General features: G+C 46.8%; 3 protein-coding genes across 3 annotated transcripts; 1 reads left to right on the forward strand and 2 right to left on the reverse strand.

The window, feature by feature from the left end:
• The first annotated feature begins 19 nt into the window (after positions 1-19).
• LOC147958042 (uncharacterized) lies at positions 20-1,985 on the forward strand. The gene is made up of 3 exons (XM_087537155.1): positions 20-279; positions 401-693; positions 818-1,985. The coding sequence occupies exons 1-3, from the start codon at positions 105-107 to the stop codon at positions 1,853-1,855; spliced, it is 1,506 nt and encodes a 501-aa protein (XP_087393281.1). The 5' UTR covers positions 20-104; the 3' UTR covers positions 1,856-1,985.
• Positions 1,986-2,723: 738 nt separating this feature from the next.
• On the reverse strand, positions 2,724-7,197 carry LOC125523186 (RNA-binding (RRM/RBD/RNP motifs) family protein). Its single transcript, XM_048688237.2, has 10 exons — positions 6,846-7,197; positions 6,511-6,573; positions 5,635-5,713; positions 5,417-5,527; positions 4,811-4,889; positions 4,612-4,657; positions 3,949-4,043; positions 3,798-3,867; positions 3,227-3,309; positions 2,724-3,037 (listed from the first exon to the last, which is right to left on the reverse strand). The coding sequence occupies exons 1-10, from the start codon at positions 7,080-7,082 to the stop codon at positions 3,007-3,009; spliced, it is 894 nt and encodes a 297-aa protein (XP_048544194.1). The 5' UTR covers positions 7,083-7,197; the 3' UTR covers positions 2,724-3,006.
• Positions 7,198-14,995: 7,798 nt separating this feature from the next.
• Positions 14,996-16,559, reverse strand: LOC147958043 (phenolic glucoside malonyltransferase 1-like). The gene is made up of 2 exons (XM_087531930.1): positions 15,138-16,559; positions 14,996-15,031 (listed from the first exon to the last, which is right to left on the reverse strand). The coding sequence occupies exons 1-2, from the start codon at positions 16,557-16,559 to the stop codon at positions 14,996-14,998; spliced, it is 1,458 nt and encodes a 485-aa protein (XP_087388056.1).
• Positions 16,560-17,072: the final 513 nt, after the last annotated feature.

A 17,072-nucleotide genomic window follows, 5' to 3' on the forward strand; every position in this document is an offset into this window, starting at 1 on the left:
CGTGTCAACTACGCGGACGACTCGGGATCTTGCCCTAACCGCCGCACGCCGTCGATCGAGAGGGGGTGGGCCTGCAGTCGGGCGGCCGTGCGTGCGTGGAAACCATGGAAGAAGGGAAGCAACGGCTGGTGCTGAGCCTGCCTCCCGGCTACCACTTCGCGCCGACGGACATGGAGCTCATCGTCCACTACCTCCGCCGGAAGATGGACGGCCACCCGCCGCACCTGCCCATCTTCAAGGACGTGCCCATCACCGACTACCGCCCGGAGCAGATCACAGGTACGAACACGACGACGAGTCCTTGTTCCTTGCGCTAGCTAGGTCGATATCGAATGCGCGCGAGTTGATCAAGACGGCGGAGAGATCGATCTGATCTGACTTGATTTTGATGGTGCTGCAGAGGTGTTCATGGGCTGCGGGGAGGAGCGATGGTACTTCTTCACCAAGCGGACCCGCAAGTACGCGACGGGCAACCGGCCGGACCGGACGACGCCGGGCAGGGGGTACTGGAAGGCCACCGGCCCTCAGCGGCTGATCCGCACCGGGCCCTCGGAGGCTTATCCGCTGGTCGGGCGGAGGAGGACGCTCGTGTTCTACACCGGGCCCGACGAGGCGGCCAAGACCGCCTGGACCATGTACGAGTACGAGAACCTCACGTCCGAGGAAGAGGCCAACGACAAGAACGCCGACAAGGTGATGATCATCTCGATTGCCCTTCGCCCTACGCCTTAATCTGTTTCCTTCTCGGCGATCTATTTATCGCAGACTGATGAAAATACTAATCTGTACTTGTACTATAATCTGTTATCGCATGCAGCTTGGCGAGTGGGTGCTGTGCACGATCCAGAGGCAGAAGAGCCAGCGCAGCGCCGACGACACGATCAAGGGCAAGGCGAAGGGGGAAAGCAAGGCGGGCGGCAGGAAGAGGAAGGGCAAGGCCCAGAAGGGAGCTGATGATCAAGTCCTCCAGGTTCAGGGAACCCAGGAGGTGGCAGAGAAAGTTGATGAGACGGACATGTTTGAGTTGGAGCAAGCCAGCCGCCCCAACAAGAGACCACAAATGATGCAGCAGAAGCATGATGAACCGCCACCGCCATGCTCAGAGACATTGATGCCAGCACAAGATTGTGACTACGGTCCAGGCACCACGCCGCCGTTGCAGGAACCGCCGCCGCAGCTCTCAGATTCAGAGATGGTAGCATCTTGCCCTGGTGCTTCATGCTACGGCTTTGATGAGTCCATGCTGCTGTCGCTGCTGGAATATGAGACGATGGAGCCTCTACCTCTAGGACTAGGATACAACGACTACAGCACGACGCCGTATCAGCCGGCCACCAGCTACCTAGATGCTGCGGCGGCGCCTCTTGGAGCATTCAGTTACGGTTATGGCGGCGCTACACATCAACCGGCGGGTCAACTGAACAATGGTGGGTACGCCGGCGGTCATCCCGGTAGCCTTTTGGGCACCAGCAACAGCACATATACTTACCCGCAGCAGCACTCCTACGCCGCTGGCAGCAGTACATACACTTACCTGCAGCAGCATTCACACGCCGTCGGAACCAACAACTTGGCCCCCAGCAGCAGTACATATACTTACCAGCAGCAGCATGCACACGCCGCTGGAACCAACAAGTTGGCCAGCAGCAACTGTACTTACCAGCAGCAGCATTCATACGCCGCCGGAACCAACAAGGCCCATGGAACTAGCAATTTGGCCGCCAGCAACAGTACATATACTTACCAGCTGCAGCAGTCATGCGCCGCGGGAGCCAACAAGTTGGCGTTGGTCAGGGGAGCGATGAGCAGCGGCATTGGTCAGGGGAGCAATGTGCAGCCACAGGTAGAGCTGTGAGACCCACGGCAGGAGCCTAGAGAATAGATTTGTCGGATGGTTTGCAGCAGAGAGCACCCACTAGTTGTCTTCAACTCGCCGTTAGGGCAAGTATTAGTAGTTTAGTATGCTTTACGATTGTTCGGAGAAATAGTTGGTCAAAACATATTCATATGGAAGCAGTTTGAAAGTTCATCTGATTCAATTAATTAATAAAATACAGTTATTTAAATAAAAGGATCCTACGTCTAGCCCACTCCAGTTTTTTCTAACATGAGCAATAATAGAGGAAAGCCAGCTCAAATCAAATCAGGGATGCAATCCACTGATCAACATTCAGTGTATATTCTTTTCCTCTATTTTGTAACGTTGTTCTGCTTTTTCTATGGTTATATATTCATTATATGTTAGAATAGCTGGTATCACCCAATGATGTCCTCCTTTGTGCTTAATCATGATTTTTTTTCAGGCATAAATTAATGACATGTGTATGGGAAGCTAGCAATGGACGACTTATATACTGGGGGGCACCACCATGCTTCATCGCAGTGTTTTCTGTTTTTGTTTTCTGAGCAATGCTTCATGGCAGTTGGGTCATGTCTATATCTTGCTATTGTAAATGGACGTCAAAATTGTTGGCCCGGCCCGTTAGCATGTGTTGGCTTATTGTAATGACCTACAGGTTTGAAGACTGCTTATTATATCAGACTGCTTAAGTGTAATCAAGAACATTAACTCAGGCAACAGAATGGCGGCTTATGGTCCTATCCTGAAGGAAGTAGATAGGCCGAAGGATAGCTTCCAGATGGCCAGCTTCGACCATAGATTAAGATTGCGGGCGAGAGGGAATAAACGTTTTCACCGAAACAGTCAGGATCGCAGTAGGGAATAAGCTCAAAACTATATGTTCAAAAAAAAGCTCAAAACTATACCATCATCTGAGATACTATTCCTGCAGAAATCCGAAAACAGAAAGTTTCCTAAGCGATGGGTAAATAAATAGTCCAAATCCTCTGGCACAGGACATATGCACAGCTCCTGGTTCACATGTACTTCGATAAAGAGTACAAACTAAAACTCCAGATGCTACAGCCTATAGGCAATTACATGTGCAGGTGATGCTCATTCATAGCTTGGGAGTCACTCCAGTCGAAGACGGCAGGTACTGCTCGCTAGCTCTTCCTCATCTTTGACCTGGCGTACCTGCAGCTGGAGTTAAGGAAACAATGCCAAGGAACAGTTCCAGGGAAAACCAATTGCTGGGTTCATGTAAAAAATAATATAAAAACATTATGAACACCAGTCAACAAACGACAAGCACGAGAAATTATAAGAAAAATTGCATTTAAAGTAGAGCCAGCAATGTCTTGAACAGCAAAAGATAAAGGATACTCAATTTGCAAGCCATCGCTGTCGGAAGAAGACAGGATGGTACCTTTGAGGTTCTCCATAGCAGCTGTGGATGATTCGATATCCTGCAAAATAAGGCCATGTCTCAGAAAAGTAAAGCTATGGAAACAGGGATGAAGAAGCGATATTACCCCCTCTTCGATTCTAGATGTATTTTCCGAATGCACGTAAACAACCCCTTCTGAACATGAAGCGCTAATATACACCGAAATATAGTGATTTGTCATATCAAACATTGTTCCTACATTGAACTTGCATCTGATTGTACTTTTAATAATTATAAGTACAAGAAAGTACGGCATCTCTCTGATTATGCCAATTCTACATCACTAACAAATGCAAATGTCCGGAAACCTAAACTTGTTAGTAAGTTAAGAACCCATGTGCAACTCAACGACAACCTGTGATGTGCCTATTGGTCATATATTTACTCAAAAGGCCCTATTGGTCGTATATTTTAATTTTTACAGTGAAGACAATCAACCATCTGTAGCATCTCTGAACAACAGGTAGAATAACATCACTAAAACGTAAACAACAAAGGTAGACATACCGTAAAATCAGCAAATGCTGCAGGCAGTCCACCGCGGCGACGCATTTTAAGCACATGAAATCCAGGTTGCCTGCCAACAATAAGCAATAATCATCACTTTCTTCTACAACTTCACTTTAGTGAATATATTAGTAGAGTTTAGTCGACATACTTAGACAAAAGTTCCTCTAGCTCCTTCTCTGTACATGCTTGTCCCAAATTTGAAAGAAATAAAGTAGAGCAAGGTGGAATTTTGTCTGGCTGATCCTGTACAATCAATGTCGCATTATAAGAATGTGAAACACTGCATGGGAAAATCAAATATACTTTTAGGGTTACAAATTGATATGCATCCATCATTAAAATATTGCAACTGCACACTTCAAAATTCCAAAAACATATATACAGAACGTGTCACAATATGTGCAGTTAAAGAAGACATGAAGAAACATGATAAAAGCATGTGCACTGTCCCACTTACAAGCCATATTCGTATTTAAAACATTTATAGGAAAACATGTTCAAAGTAACCCAGTTCGTACAGATACACCCCTTTTCAGATTGGTAGATAATTCGAGCTACTACATGATTCTTCAAGGCATGCAAAATTTACATTGCAAGTGTAATTTGGTCAGCCTCTTCTAATAATCGCTAAACAGAAATATGAGCATGAACACAAGTAACATCATGCCACAATATAGAATGTGACAAAGCATGCTACAAAAACATGCAGAATCAGTTGCATTGTTTCACAACACTGCCGCAGTGTATATTAGTTATACAAAGACGATATAAGATCAAAGTGTGATGAAGTGAAGCCATAACACAAACTCACATTTGAAGAAGAACGCCCCTTCTGCTGCTTGATCCCTGGTTCACCACTGTCCATCAAAGGAAACATCAATCAAATATCATCAACAAATCCATGCACAATTGGCAGACATAAGAGAAGTGGCTCACTAGCACTAGTGTTGAATGCCAAATTAAGAAATAAAACTAACTCAAACTATGAGTAATGCAAACTGCATGTCAACCTTTGGTCCGTGGGTAACTCGTTCTTGTCGCTGGAATTATCATTTTCTTCATCCGATTGTCCATCAGATCCACCCTGTCCTGAATGTTTGGTTGCCAACAACAACAAGAATGTGCAGGTGAGATACACTATGTTCTAGTGACAGTGCGTTGACAACCCATACTGCAACCGGCATTACTTTTATTTACATGTGTGTGCAAAGTCATCAGACCGCAAAATTGTTTCCTAATGGGGGCAAATAAAGTGCAAACTCTTACTGCTGCTAACATGCCAATACACTTGCTAGTTATTTCATGAAATCAACTCAAATATTTCTAGAGAAAATAAAATGAATAGGTACCCCTCGAAGTAATCAACTATCAAAATTAAGTGTTAACACTCAAATTGTGCTCCTCAAGGTATGGAACATACCAAATAAATAAGAGGAGAAGGAAGTGAATGGAAGCCATGTTGAACAGCAACTTTCTAGCCCTTCCTAATTTCTCTTATACAAGTTCAGTCTGAATACGATTTTTTAGATGGCACTACAGTGGCTTGCTAGCTATGTGGAGTCGAGGACCAACTCCCTTACAGATGTGAGACATTATCAAATAAGTATGACCATTACCATCATCATTGCCTGATACATCATCATCACCTTCATCACGGTTGTTATCATTGTCAGAATTTTCCTCTGTTCGAACTCGCTTGTCAATTACTCTGTAGACCTCACCACCACCTAACATGAAAAATTGTAATCCATTGAATGGCGTGCAAGTTTTCAATGGCATTTTAATTGGGGAAACTGGTATGATTAAGAAAATTAGCAGTAGTGCACAAAAGTACCTCCATGGCGTTTGCGTGAATTCGACTTAGCTAGCTCAATGTGCAAGCAATCACCGTTATCAGGATCAAAAACAGATCCCTAAAATGGAACACAATGTCAGACCGGTGCTAATGACAATCAAGTGATCAACACTATTGATACAGCTATGAGGCCAGAACGTAAGATTTCTGACGCAGGAGTAGGTAATTTCTTTCTACTACCGCATACATCAAAAATGCACTTTATACATCAGAGGCATGTGTAGAGCTTTTGGCCTACTCATATGGTCAAGGTTTGACAAGTAAAAGCATAAGAGTTTTTCTAGATCATATTTACGGAAATCCAGTCTTTGAGTTTTGATTCCATGTAACTAGAGCAAGTCAAGTTTCCTCTTAACAATTCTCATTGGCATGATGTACTACTGTGAAGTGGCACATGATTTCATCATTCAATATCAGCCTATCGATGCAAATCAAGCACCTTTTACACAACAGACACTGTCAGTTTGCTAATCAGCATATGGATTTAAATAGTGACTAAAGCTACTACCCTGGAAATTCGCTGCATTAAGACCATTCTTTATAAGGCTTGGACGCTTAGTCGGCAAAGCGCCCTGGCAGCGCCTTACAATTATGCCCACTTCAGGCGTACGCCTTAGGCGTCAAGGCGGTTGGTGCTCGCCTTAGGTCTCCTTACAGCCTTATAAACAATGATTAAGACCTGCTGCTGAATTTTTAATACAACGATTGAAGTGAGGATGCCGGCAATGGCACGATACTTAGCAGGGAATTAAGTATAACACTCTGCCTAAATTCATATCCACATTAGCACCGAGAAATTCTACACAGGACAAGCAGGAAAAACGCAGAAGGAACTTGACTCGCGGTGTAACTCACATTTAACGAAGCCATTGCTGCCAGGGCCGCGTGATGGGTGAAGAATGACACAAAGGCAACAGCCTGCAGCACAAGAATTAAGATACAGCATCAGAAGAACAGGGGTATGCTCAAATCTAGGTAATGTAACATATACACCCAAACAGGGGAGATGGAAATTCTATCTTGCCGCTCTACTAGAGAAAATTGGATTAGTCTACACTAGTCACATACAGAGTCAAGTCTAAATGGCAAAGACGAGACGGCCGAATCGAAGGGCTCTTCCCCCAAATACCTACGCGAGGGTTTAGTCTGAGTGAAGGGCAGAGCACGGGGTAGGGGAGGGGGGTGGGGACCTGGTTGCCGCGGCCGGTGTACTCGAGGAGGCAGTGGTCGAAGCCGGGGCGGCGGGAGAAGAGGTTGTGGATCTCGCGGGGCTTGACGTCGTCGGGGAGGCCGGCGACGAAGAGCGTGACGACGCCCTGCCGCGGGTCCGGGTGCTGGAGCGGCTGCGGCGCGTACAGGTGGTAGTAGGGGTCCCCCGCCGGCGGCGCGGCGGGCGGCAGGTGGGGGCGGCGGTGGGAGAGGCTCATCTCGGCGGTCGCGCGGCGCGGCGGAGGGGAGAATCGGCGCCGCTGCGTGCGGTTTTTCTGCTGGAGGCGATGTGGAAGATTACCGCGGACCGTTTGGACGTCTCGTTGGGGCTCTGCCTGGTTTAACCCCGGTTTTTCAGCGCTTCTTGCCGCGGCTGGTTTTCCAAGACCGCTGGCAACTTTTTTTTTTATTGATTAATCAATAGAGATCCGCTTGATTTGCAGATCGAAAACAAGGCTTAAACTTGAGCTTCTCAAGTAAGGTAGAGATGTTCACACAATCACACATTCCGCGAATATCGCTGCCGCTGTGTCTAACCAAGTACTCTGACCGAAGCAACAGTTGATCACCGTTAGAGAGTCAGATTCCGCTTCAGCCTGCTGGCCAACTTTCTTTCTTCAAAGAAAACGGTGCGACATATTTTATAGTAAAATGAAATGAATGCACACAACCAAAATCTTGAAGGAATACAAATAAGAAAAATCTTGAAAGAAGAAGAAATATGTGATATCAAAATCCTCCGAAATCTATCCTCAAAAGAAAAAATCCTCTGAAATCTTCATTCAATAAATAACTATTCAAAGCAAATATATACCAACTGGATATATGTATTGAGAAACTGCATCCTGGTTGAGGTTTAATAAACTAAAATACTTTGGATAACATTGAAGGGATCATAGAGCCATGCAGAAAATTGAGAGGGGGGGGGGGGTAATAGGGGGCCCACACGCGCCCTAGTGTGCCCCAGGGCCAAACCGCATGGAAGGGCGTGTGGAGCCCACATTCACCCTTGTGGTTTCCCTTTGGAGGGTAGTTGTTCACCCAAGTTATCAAAATGTAATAGTTTTCATATTTTTTGGAGTTACGGATCGGACAACCGATAAAATGATGAAAGGTGTCTGATTTTAAGATACATAAAATACTCCTTTGCAACGGAGATCCAACTAGGGGAGACTCTTGCCCTTCCATCACCATTGCCTTGAAAACCAGAGGAGAAACACCCCTCTTTCATGGGCGAAGGCCAATTAAGAGGGGCCTCATATGGGTGCGTCAGAATGTGTAAGTTCATCTAATGCCCCTAGAGGGTATGTGGTGATTAATGTAAAAGGAAATTAAAGGATTAATGTGTTTGTGAGTATACACAGGTGAAAGTCCCTCGAGATTTAGCTTAACAGACGTGTATGGCCCCTAAAAATTGTGCGATTTTTTTGAAGAATTTGGTTTGCCCGTTTGAGGAACATGAAGTTCGCGGCGAGTAATATGAAGATGTATTGGAGACTTTGGTTTTCTAGTTTACATTTTCTTCTATAGAGTCAATAGTGCAAACCGTACTATTGAGGGGGTGGGTTATAAGTGAAAGCTGAGATTGAAGTCTTCGTGTGTTTGCTCAATCCAACCTAACTTTTTGAGTGAATACTTTGAAATATTCTTCAAAATAGTTCATTTAGTTTTGGTGTCGAGTAAGTTGTTCTTTGGGATACCCTAATAAAATGTCCACGCCAGGGAGTTGGATGACTTGTTATGCAAATCAGTATAGTGCTTGTGTTTGAACTTTCAGTGTTTCCCCATGTGTTGGTGTAGGTTGCATGGCCCTACCTCCAATGATAATTTCACCTCGGGATTGCTCATGGCAATAAATAGCCGCCTACCACCAACCATTGGTGGTTGGCTATTGCATGTGATTTGACAAGTGTTATCTGAGCAACCCATCCTTCGAGGACATTAAGAGAATCCTAAATGAGGACAAAAAACATAGCCTAAAATATGCTAAGTGATTGAGCATCATTGATGAACTTGATGAAGTTGAATTTAACATTTTACTTATGAAGACTATGCATCCTCTAGACGGTTAGGTGTTTGTTCTAGAGCATCCAAGAGTAATTGTGAACTGCCAAAGAACAAGTCTGTGAAGGTCCTAAGATCGCCTCGAAGATCTACCATGAGTGATTGAATGAGGCCTAAGGGATCTTAGTGTGATGGCCTGGCTTATTAGGGATGATAGACTACTCATATAAATAAGGAATTCCTTTTTTTCCGGGAGCCCATTCAGACAGAACTCCAAAGTTAAGCGTGCTCGGCTTGGAGTAGTGTCAGGATGGGTGACCGACCGAGAAGTTGCTCCCGGGTGCGCACGAGTGAGGACAAAGTGCACAGAAAAGACTAGTATTGATCTGTGGGGCCAGTCTAGATCCTGCCAGGAGTAACGACCACCGGCGGGTGTGTCCGGGGCGTTACCAAGTTGGTAATCAGAGCCTTCCCCGACCGAGGAGCCCGTTGAGTTTGCGTTCGAGGATCCAGTCAACTCTGACAACTGTGCAGGCAAGATGATCATACCCTCGAAATCACTACTATCTTTGCTATGCTAGATTGCTCGCTCTTTTGCTATGCCAATGCTACGATGCCTACCACTTGCTTTCAAGCCTCCCAAATTGCCATGTCAAACCTCTAACCCACCTTGTCCTAGCAAACCGTTGATTGGCTATGTTACCGCTTTGCTCAGCCCCTCTTATAGCGTTGCTAGTTGCAGGTGAAGATCGAAGGCCGTTCCTTGTTGGAACATTTATTTACTTGTTGGGATATCATTATATTGCTATGTTATCTTAAAGCATCTATATACTTGGTAAAGGGTGGAAGGCTCGGCCTCTCGCCTAGTGTTTTGTTCCACTCTTGCCGCCCTAGTTTCCGTCATATCGGTGTTATGTTCCCGGATTTTGCGTTCCTCACGCGGTTGGGTTATAATGGGAACCCCTTGATAGCTCGCCTTGATTAAAGCTTTTCCAGCAATGCCCAACCTTGGTTTTACCATTTGCCACCTAGCCTTTTCTTTCCCTTGGGTTCTGCAGACTCAAGGGTCATCATTATTTTAACCCCCCCGGGCCAGTGCTCCTCTGAGTGTTGGTCCAAACTGTCAGCCGCCGGTGGCTACCAGGGGCAACTCTGGGCTGGCCTACCGGAAGTTTAGACAATCTGAGTGTGCCCTGAGAAAGAGATATGTGCAGCTCCTATCGGGATTTTTCGGCACATTCGGGCGGTGTTGCTGGTCTTGTTTTAACCTGTCGAAGTGTCTTGAATTACCGAGATACTGAGTCTGATCGGAACGTCTTGGGAGGAGCTCTATTCCTTCGTTGACCGTGAGAGCTTGTCATGGGCTAAGTTGGGACTCCCCTGCAGGGATTTGAACTTTCGAAAGCCGTGCCCGCGGTTATGGGCAGATGGGAATTTGTTAATGTCCGGTTGTAGATAACTTGAACCTTAATTTAATTAAAATGAATCAACTGAGTGTGTTGCCGTGATGGCCTCTTCTCGGCGGAGTCGGGGAAGTGGACACGGACATACCCGCCGGTGGTCGTTACTCCTGGCGGGATCTAGACTGGCCCCATAGATCAATACTAGTCTTTTCTACGCACTTTGTCCTCACTCGTGCGCACCCGGGAGTAACTTCCCGGTCGGTCACCCATCCTGACACTACTCCAAGCTAAGCACGCTTAACTTTGGAGTTCTATCTGAATGGGCTCCCGGAAAAGAAGGAATTCCTTATTTATATGAATAGTCTATCATCCCTAATAAACCAGGCCATCACATACACCCCCACTCAGAGGAACCGACGTCCTCGTCGGGCCACAGGAACGTTCCCTCTTGGCACAAACGTCTGTGCTTCCAGTCCGGTACATGTGCCATGTCGGGTGCCACGACGGGTCACAAACGTCATGAACAACATGACCACGCACCTATCCGCAACCATCCGTGTAACCGCGAGGGTCGGCTCTGATACCAAACTTGGTAACGCCCCGGACACACCCGCCGATGGTCGTTACTCCTGGCGGGATCTAGACTGGCCCCACAGATCAATACTAGTCTTTTCTGCGCACTTTGTCCTCACTCGTGCGCACCCGGGAGCAACTTCCCGGTCGGTCACCCATCCTGACACTACTCCAAGCTGAGCACACTTAACTTTGGAGTTCTGTCTAAATGGGCTCCCGGAAAAGAAGGAATTCCTTATTTGTATGAGTAGTCTATCATCCCTAATAAGCCAAGCCATCACACTTAGCTCAAGAAGAATAGGATGGCGACGAGTTTGCCTTTTGAGTTTAATCTCAGTCCCTCCAGCTAGACTTATAGTTTTGCCAGCAACTTGAAATGGGTGGACAACTACATTGTCTTCATCACGCCTACGGTTTCTATCTTTTCGCTTCACTTTACATTTTGTAATATGTTTGTGGTTTGAAGAACTTCCTCGTCTTCTTTCTTTGTGATTGATTTGAAGACCTTGTTGCGAACTACCTTATTCCGCTACCTATACCATGTTCTGATCTGTGTCCACCCTTGTTGTTCTCAAGGTTGTATGCTTATTTGCTAGACTCGAGTATCTTACTGCTACTTAGGTATTCTTTTATCTAGCTTGCTCATGCCTCTGTCTCTGTTGTACTAGTTTACTCCCTCTAAGACTTTTGCTATCTTTGTAGATTTTCCCTATCATGTCATGCAATTTCATTAACTTGCTATGTTTTTCTTCGAAGAACTTGCATTTTCAAAGCAATTGTCGTATCTCCCATTTATCCCTCTCTGGTCGATATCTGACCTTACATGATATCTTCGAGGACACCTCCATAGTCGCCATAACCTTTACCATAAAATATCTTTGTAATATATACTTCCATGGTGATGTGTGAGTAGTCTCCCTTCAGGTTATGGGTTTGTAAGTACTAACTATGTGGTCCCCTGGTCATATGAGTTGTCAGGCACGATTGTGATATTGGGCTTTATTAGTGGTGTTGAATTGTATGATGTGCTTCTGCATGTATGTTTCTTTACTTTAGATTAAATCTTGTTCATGTTATAAATCGTAATATGGGAATTCTGAAATCACATGGTGATTATTGAGTATAATATTAGGGTATACTTGTGGTAACATTGGGGCGCAACTGTACATTTGTATTAGAAAGATAGTCGGTATTTTCTGCGAAAAGGAAGATAGTTGTTAGAGTGTGATGCTCTGCCACTATAAGGTACGTAGTAGGATACACACTACCTAATCGGACACAGCTTCAGTGACTTCGTGAAGCTAAGTCTCACCGTAACTTAGCCCCCTCTACCACCCATCCATTCAACATCCGATGGACCAAATTGATCCATATTCTGAATATATTTTTAAAAGTGTTCAGAAAAATTTGAAAAAATTCCAATAAATCATAAATATTTCATTTAGTATTCTGTGAAATTTTCAATCCATTTGGTTGTATAGTTTGTGAATACACATTTTTTATTTATTTGAGCTCAAAAAGTTATTTAATCACAAACCATACATCCAAATGGGTTGAGACTTCCACATGATACTAAACGAAACATTTATGATTTATTGGAATTTGTTCAAATTTTTCTGAACACTTTTAAAAATATATTCAAAATATGGATCAATCTGGTCCGTCGGATCTTGAATGGATGGCTGATAGAGGGGGCTAAGTTACGGTGAGACTTAGCTTCATGAAGTCACTGAAGCTGTGTCCCTAGCAATCACATGCACTTGCTCACAGCCAAAAGATAACAACCAAATATTGCAAGTTTCTTTTATCAATAAATTGGAAAAGCAATTTTAAAAGGTCTGATCATACGGCTTGAAAATCATTTTATCCTATATCATGACATATTAGCAAATACCATAACATATCCAAAAACCCGATTCGGACTCAAATCGAATTGTGTCCAGGTACCAAGAATTTCTTACCAATATCCTGCACTATGGAATTTATATTCGATTTAGTCAAAAATTATTCTAACCAATTTCACCTTCATTTGGCGGGCTCCACATTATCATCTGCATACAACCCGTGGTATTCTGAAGTGGCTTTTTTCTATCGATAACTCATATCGTAAATCAAGATTTTGTCATCTTTACACAATTACATATCCTATAGTCTGAATAAATGAACGCCAATGGTGACTTGGAAATGTTTACGTTCGGTCACCTAAGAAATAGTAAACGAAATTACTTCACATATAATTGAAACCCATCCGATGTTACATTAGACCCGTGACGATGTTGCATCAAGTTGCAATATTAGTCCCGGGCCCAAACCCGACCAGGACTAGTGCCCCGGATGAAAGGTCGGTTTTCTACTAGTGAATCAGCGATGTCTATATCCAATGTCGTACTGGACCAGTACAACTTGTGTTGTAGGTGAAGCAACACTCAACATTAAGACCGTATAGAATCTATGCACAATCACCAAAAAAATTTATTCTACAGAAAATATAAATAAACACAGCCTCCCTTTCTAAATACGGAGTATAACGCTGTGTTTGGATGTCTGTATTGGAGGCCTCTGTATTGAATTGGTTTCAATTCCAAATCAACAAGGAAACTGTAATGGACATGAATACCAATTCGCTTGTTTGGAACTTTGGATGCTCATTGTATTGGCTCATGGAATCTCAGTGAGGTTTCAATACCAAATTATGTTTGGATGGTAAACTATGGGATTGCATAGTACTTTGTTCTATATGCATCAAATCACGATTTCTAAAATGTGTGACTATAAATTAAATGATTATATAGCAATAGTTCAAATATGTAAGTCCGAATTTCTCAACAACAGCACATAGTTTCCTTCAGAAAAAATGCTTCACAGCCATACTTTCAGGCTCGGGACTTTCAGCAATGGCAGTACCTAGATAACATTTTGCTGTTTGCTGCCTGACGGGATTTCTCAAGAATGGACGCATGCTCAGCTTCAGCCTGATCTGTCATTGCAGCTAGATAGCCTCACTCTCCTTTTTATTTTGGAATTGTTTGGATTGCTTACCACATGTATCACGTTCTCGTATAGGCTCACGATGCATGCATACTTATTATCTGACGAAATTGAACAAAACCAACACCTAGCTAACTGAAGATGTGCACCAGGATTACATTGGTCAAACCTGATCGTTGTACTGTGTACACAGATTGCACAAACTGAAGAAAAATGACACGTAGCTAACTGAAGAAGGAGAGGGCGAAGAGGGGATTTGGCGGCAGAGCACATGTGGAATGAGCAGAAGAGATGGGGGAACCGGCGGCAGAGGAGGAGGGTGTCCGGTGGCATGGAAGGACCGAAGGATGAAGGAGCAGAGGTAGAAGATGAGGAGCGGCGGTGGACAGCTAGGTCCCGGCCGTGGCGGCCATGGGAGGATATGGAGCGGCAGATGAGACTTGATGGCAGAGGAGATGGGACGCCATGGGAGTAAGGGGAACGAGCTGTGGCAGTGGGGATGCCTGTACCGGCGTAGGAGGAGGAGGAGGGCCAGCGAGAGGAGCTTGCCTCGGCACCGCCGCCGATGTGCTGCCCTGGGTGCGGCTCCTCCAGATCTTGGTCACGCGTGGGGGAGAAGAGGCAGGTCTCCCGCGGGGGCGTAGATCCAATTGTTTTCTTTTGCGGGTGTAGGTCGATTCAACCGAAATCGGAGCGGTGGAGCTCCGTATTGCGGAAGGCCCCCGAGCGTGAGAGCAAATTTGCTTCTGTATTGAGATTCATTTCAGTCTGGCATTTCAGTGCGCATCCAAACAGCTGAATTGGCAGCCAGGCAATACGAAATCCAATTCGGAGGCCCGATATAGACATCCAAACGTGGCGTAAGACATTTTAGAGATTTTAATATAAACTACATATGGATGTATATAAACGCATTTTAGCATATAGATTCACTCGTTTTACTTGAAATCATTAAAAGAGTTATATTTAGAAATGGAGGGAGTATAGTACGTAGTGTTGAAACTTGAAAGGCCAAGGGCAGATCGACACGTGCATAGCATAGTCCCCAGCCTGAAAATGTCACTCTTGCCAGCTGAAGATGACACCTCCAAAGACCTGCCGATGCAACAAAAAGAGTATACGTACTCGTACGTCGTCTTTTATTTTATATACATGGAACACAGCTACTCCATTAACAACGTTCCGTTATGTAGGAGTATCTGCAAAAGAAAGAAAGAAAGAAGTAAAGAAGACTTGACCGTAAGAAGACGGAAGACTTGACCATCGTCGAGAAAAAAAAGAGGGAGTAGACTTTGGAGTTCTGACGAGTGACGACAAACCTGCGCCAGCCAGCTTCACGGGCGACGTCGACGAGAGGCACGCGACGGCGTCGGCGAAGCACCTCCGGAACCTGTGCATGCCGTCCGGCGGGAGCGAGATGCCCACCTCCGTCCCGCCGGCGCCGCCGCGGCCTTCCGCCACCGACATCGCGCCGGTCCTCGCCACGGACACGATGTCCACCTTGGCGGGCCTCCCGAACCCGAAGTCCACGTCGTACACCCGGAACCTGGGCGACCCCGCCAGCGTCAGCGGGACCCCGGCGCCGTACGCCTCCACGACGCGCTCCAGGCACGCGTCCCAGCTGCCCCGCCCGCCGTCGCCGCCGCGCGGGCGCGTCGCCTCGTCGATGGCCGCGGCCACCGCCGAGCATGCCGCTAAGAGGCCTCCCGCGCCGGCGGCGGTGATCTCCTTCTTGCCTGCCGTGGCGAAGCAGAGGCCCAGGCAGTTGCCGAGGTACGTGGCGGGGACGGGCGGGTCCAGCCGCGCGCGGTGGTCTGCCGCGAACACGGCGTAGGCGCGGTCGTCGTTACCCCCGCCGGCGCTGCTTTCTTTTGAGCGGTAGTAGCAGTGCCAGATGAAGCCGTACGTTGCTACGGTGGACGTGGGAGGAGGCGGCAGCGGCGACACGCCGCGGCGCGCCGCCTCGCGGGCGACCGTGTCCTTGATGCGGCGCAGGAGGTCCTCGGACAGCACGAACGTGGCGAGGAGCTTGTCCACGACGGCGTCCGGCGACCTGAGGAGCTTCCCGACGCGGTCCCTGTACGGCCTGGGTGCGGCGAAGGCGTCGTAGAGGTCGTCGCGGTCGCGGATGAAGGTGCGGCCGATGACGGGGAGCTCCGGCGCGATGGTGGCGCCACGGGACGCTGCCGCCCACGCCCAAGTGTGGAGGAAGTGCGTGGAGCACGCGCCGTCGCAGGCGGCGTGGTGGACCGTCACGCCAACGGCCAGGCCGCCACGGCGCAGCAGGGTGACCTGCAGAGCCAGCACCGCGCCGCCCTCCGGCAGCCGCGGCATCAGCGGGGCGATCCTGGCAAGCTCCGTCGGCTCGTCCGTGGCGAGCTCGTCCACGCCAACGTGATCGTACTCCGCCACGGTGAAGCTGACGCCGTCGCCTGGCTGGTAGTGGAGCTCGTGCCGGTTGGGCGTGTCGGGGGTGATGCGGAGGCGGCCGGCGAGCGGGTAGAAGGAGCGGAGCGCCTCCGACAACGAGTCCTGGAGATTGGAGAGGACGACGTCCATGGCGTCGTCGTGCTGATCCGCGCGGTGGAAGAGGAAGACCCGCTCTACGGGGGAGGTGTGGAGCCACATGGCGTCCATGTGGTTGAGCGGGAGAGAGCGCTCGGGAAGCGCCGCGCCGCCGGGCGACGGCGAGGGCGCCACGACGGAAGTGCGGAGGACGCGAGCCATGCTCATCTGGCTAATGTTGCCTGGTCGCGCGAAATCGATGGGTAGTGTACGTTACCTACGTAGCGTTGGTTCATAGTAAATGTTTTGGTTGATGGTGTCACGCTGATTGATCCATCCGATCCGATCTAAAACATTGATTGATTGATGATGCAGGATTCTTGTCTATCCACTGTACTTTCTAAAACTTTGTAAAAAACATATTTTTAGGGTTTTGAATATTTCCAATCAAATAACGCACATAGGTTTGAGTCGATATGTACCCATGAGAAATTTCGCAAACTTTAATATGATTTTTTTTGAATTGGTTGAATTGCTTACCTGTTGAAAATGAGAAAGTAAAAATGGTACGTACAACTTAAATTTTAAGACCTGAATTGTGGCACTATAATTTTCTCGTTTTTATCCGGCTCACAAATGGCCCTATACTATTTTACAAAAACTTACATGTGTAAGTTTGTAATGCATGATTTTTGAGAACATTTCACAAGGTTTGCCCGGCTCCGGTAAGGGAGA

Source organism: Triticum urartu, chromosome 7A (assembly GCF_056163025.1).
Source record: "Triticum urartu cultivar PI428250 chromosome 7A, HENAU_Tu73, whole genome shotgun sequence".
Taxonomy (NCBI): domain Eukaryota; kingdom Viridiplantae; phylum Streptophyta; class Magnoliopsida; order Poales; family Poaceae; genus Triticum; species Triticum urartu.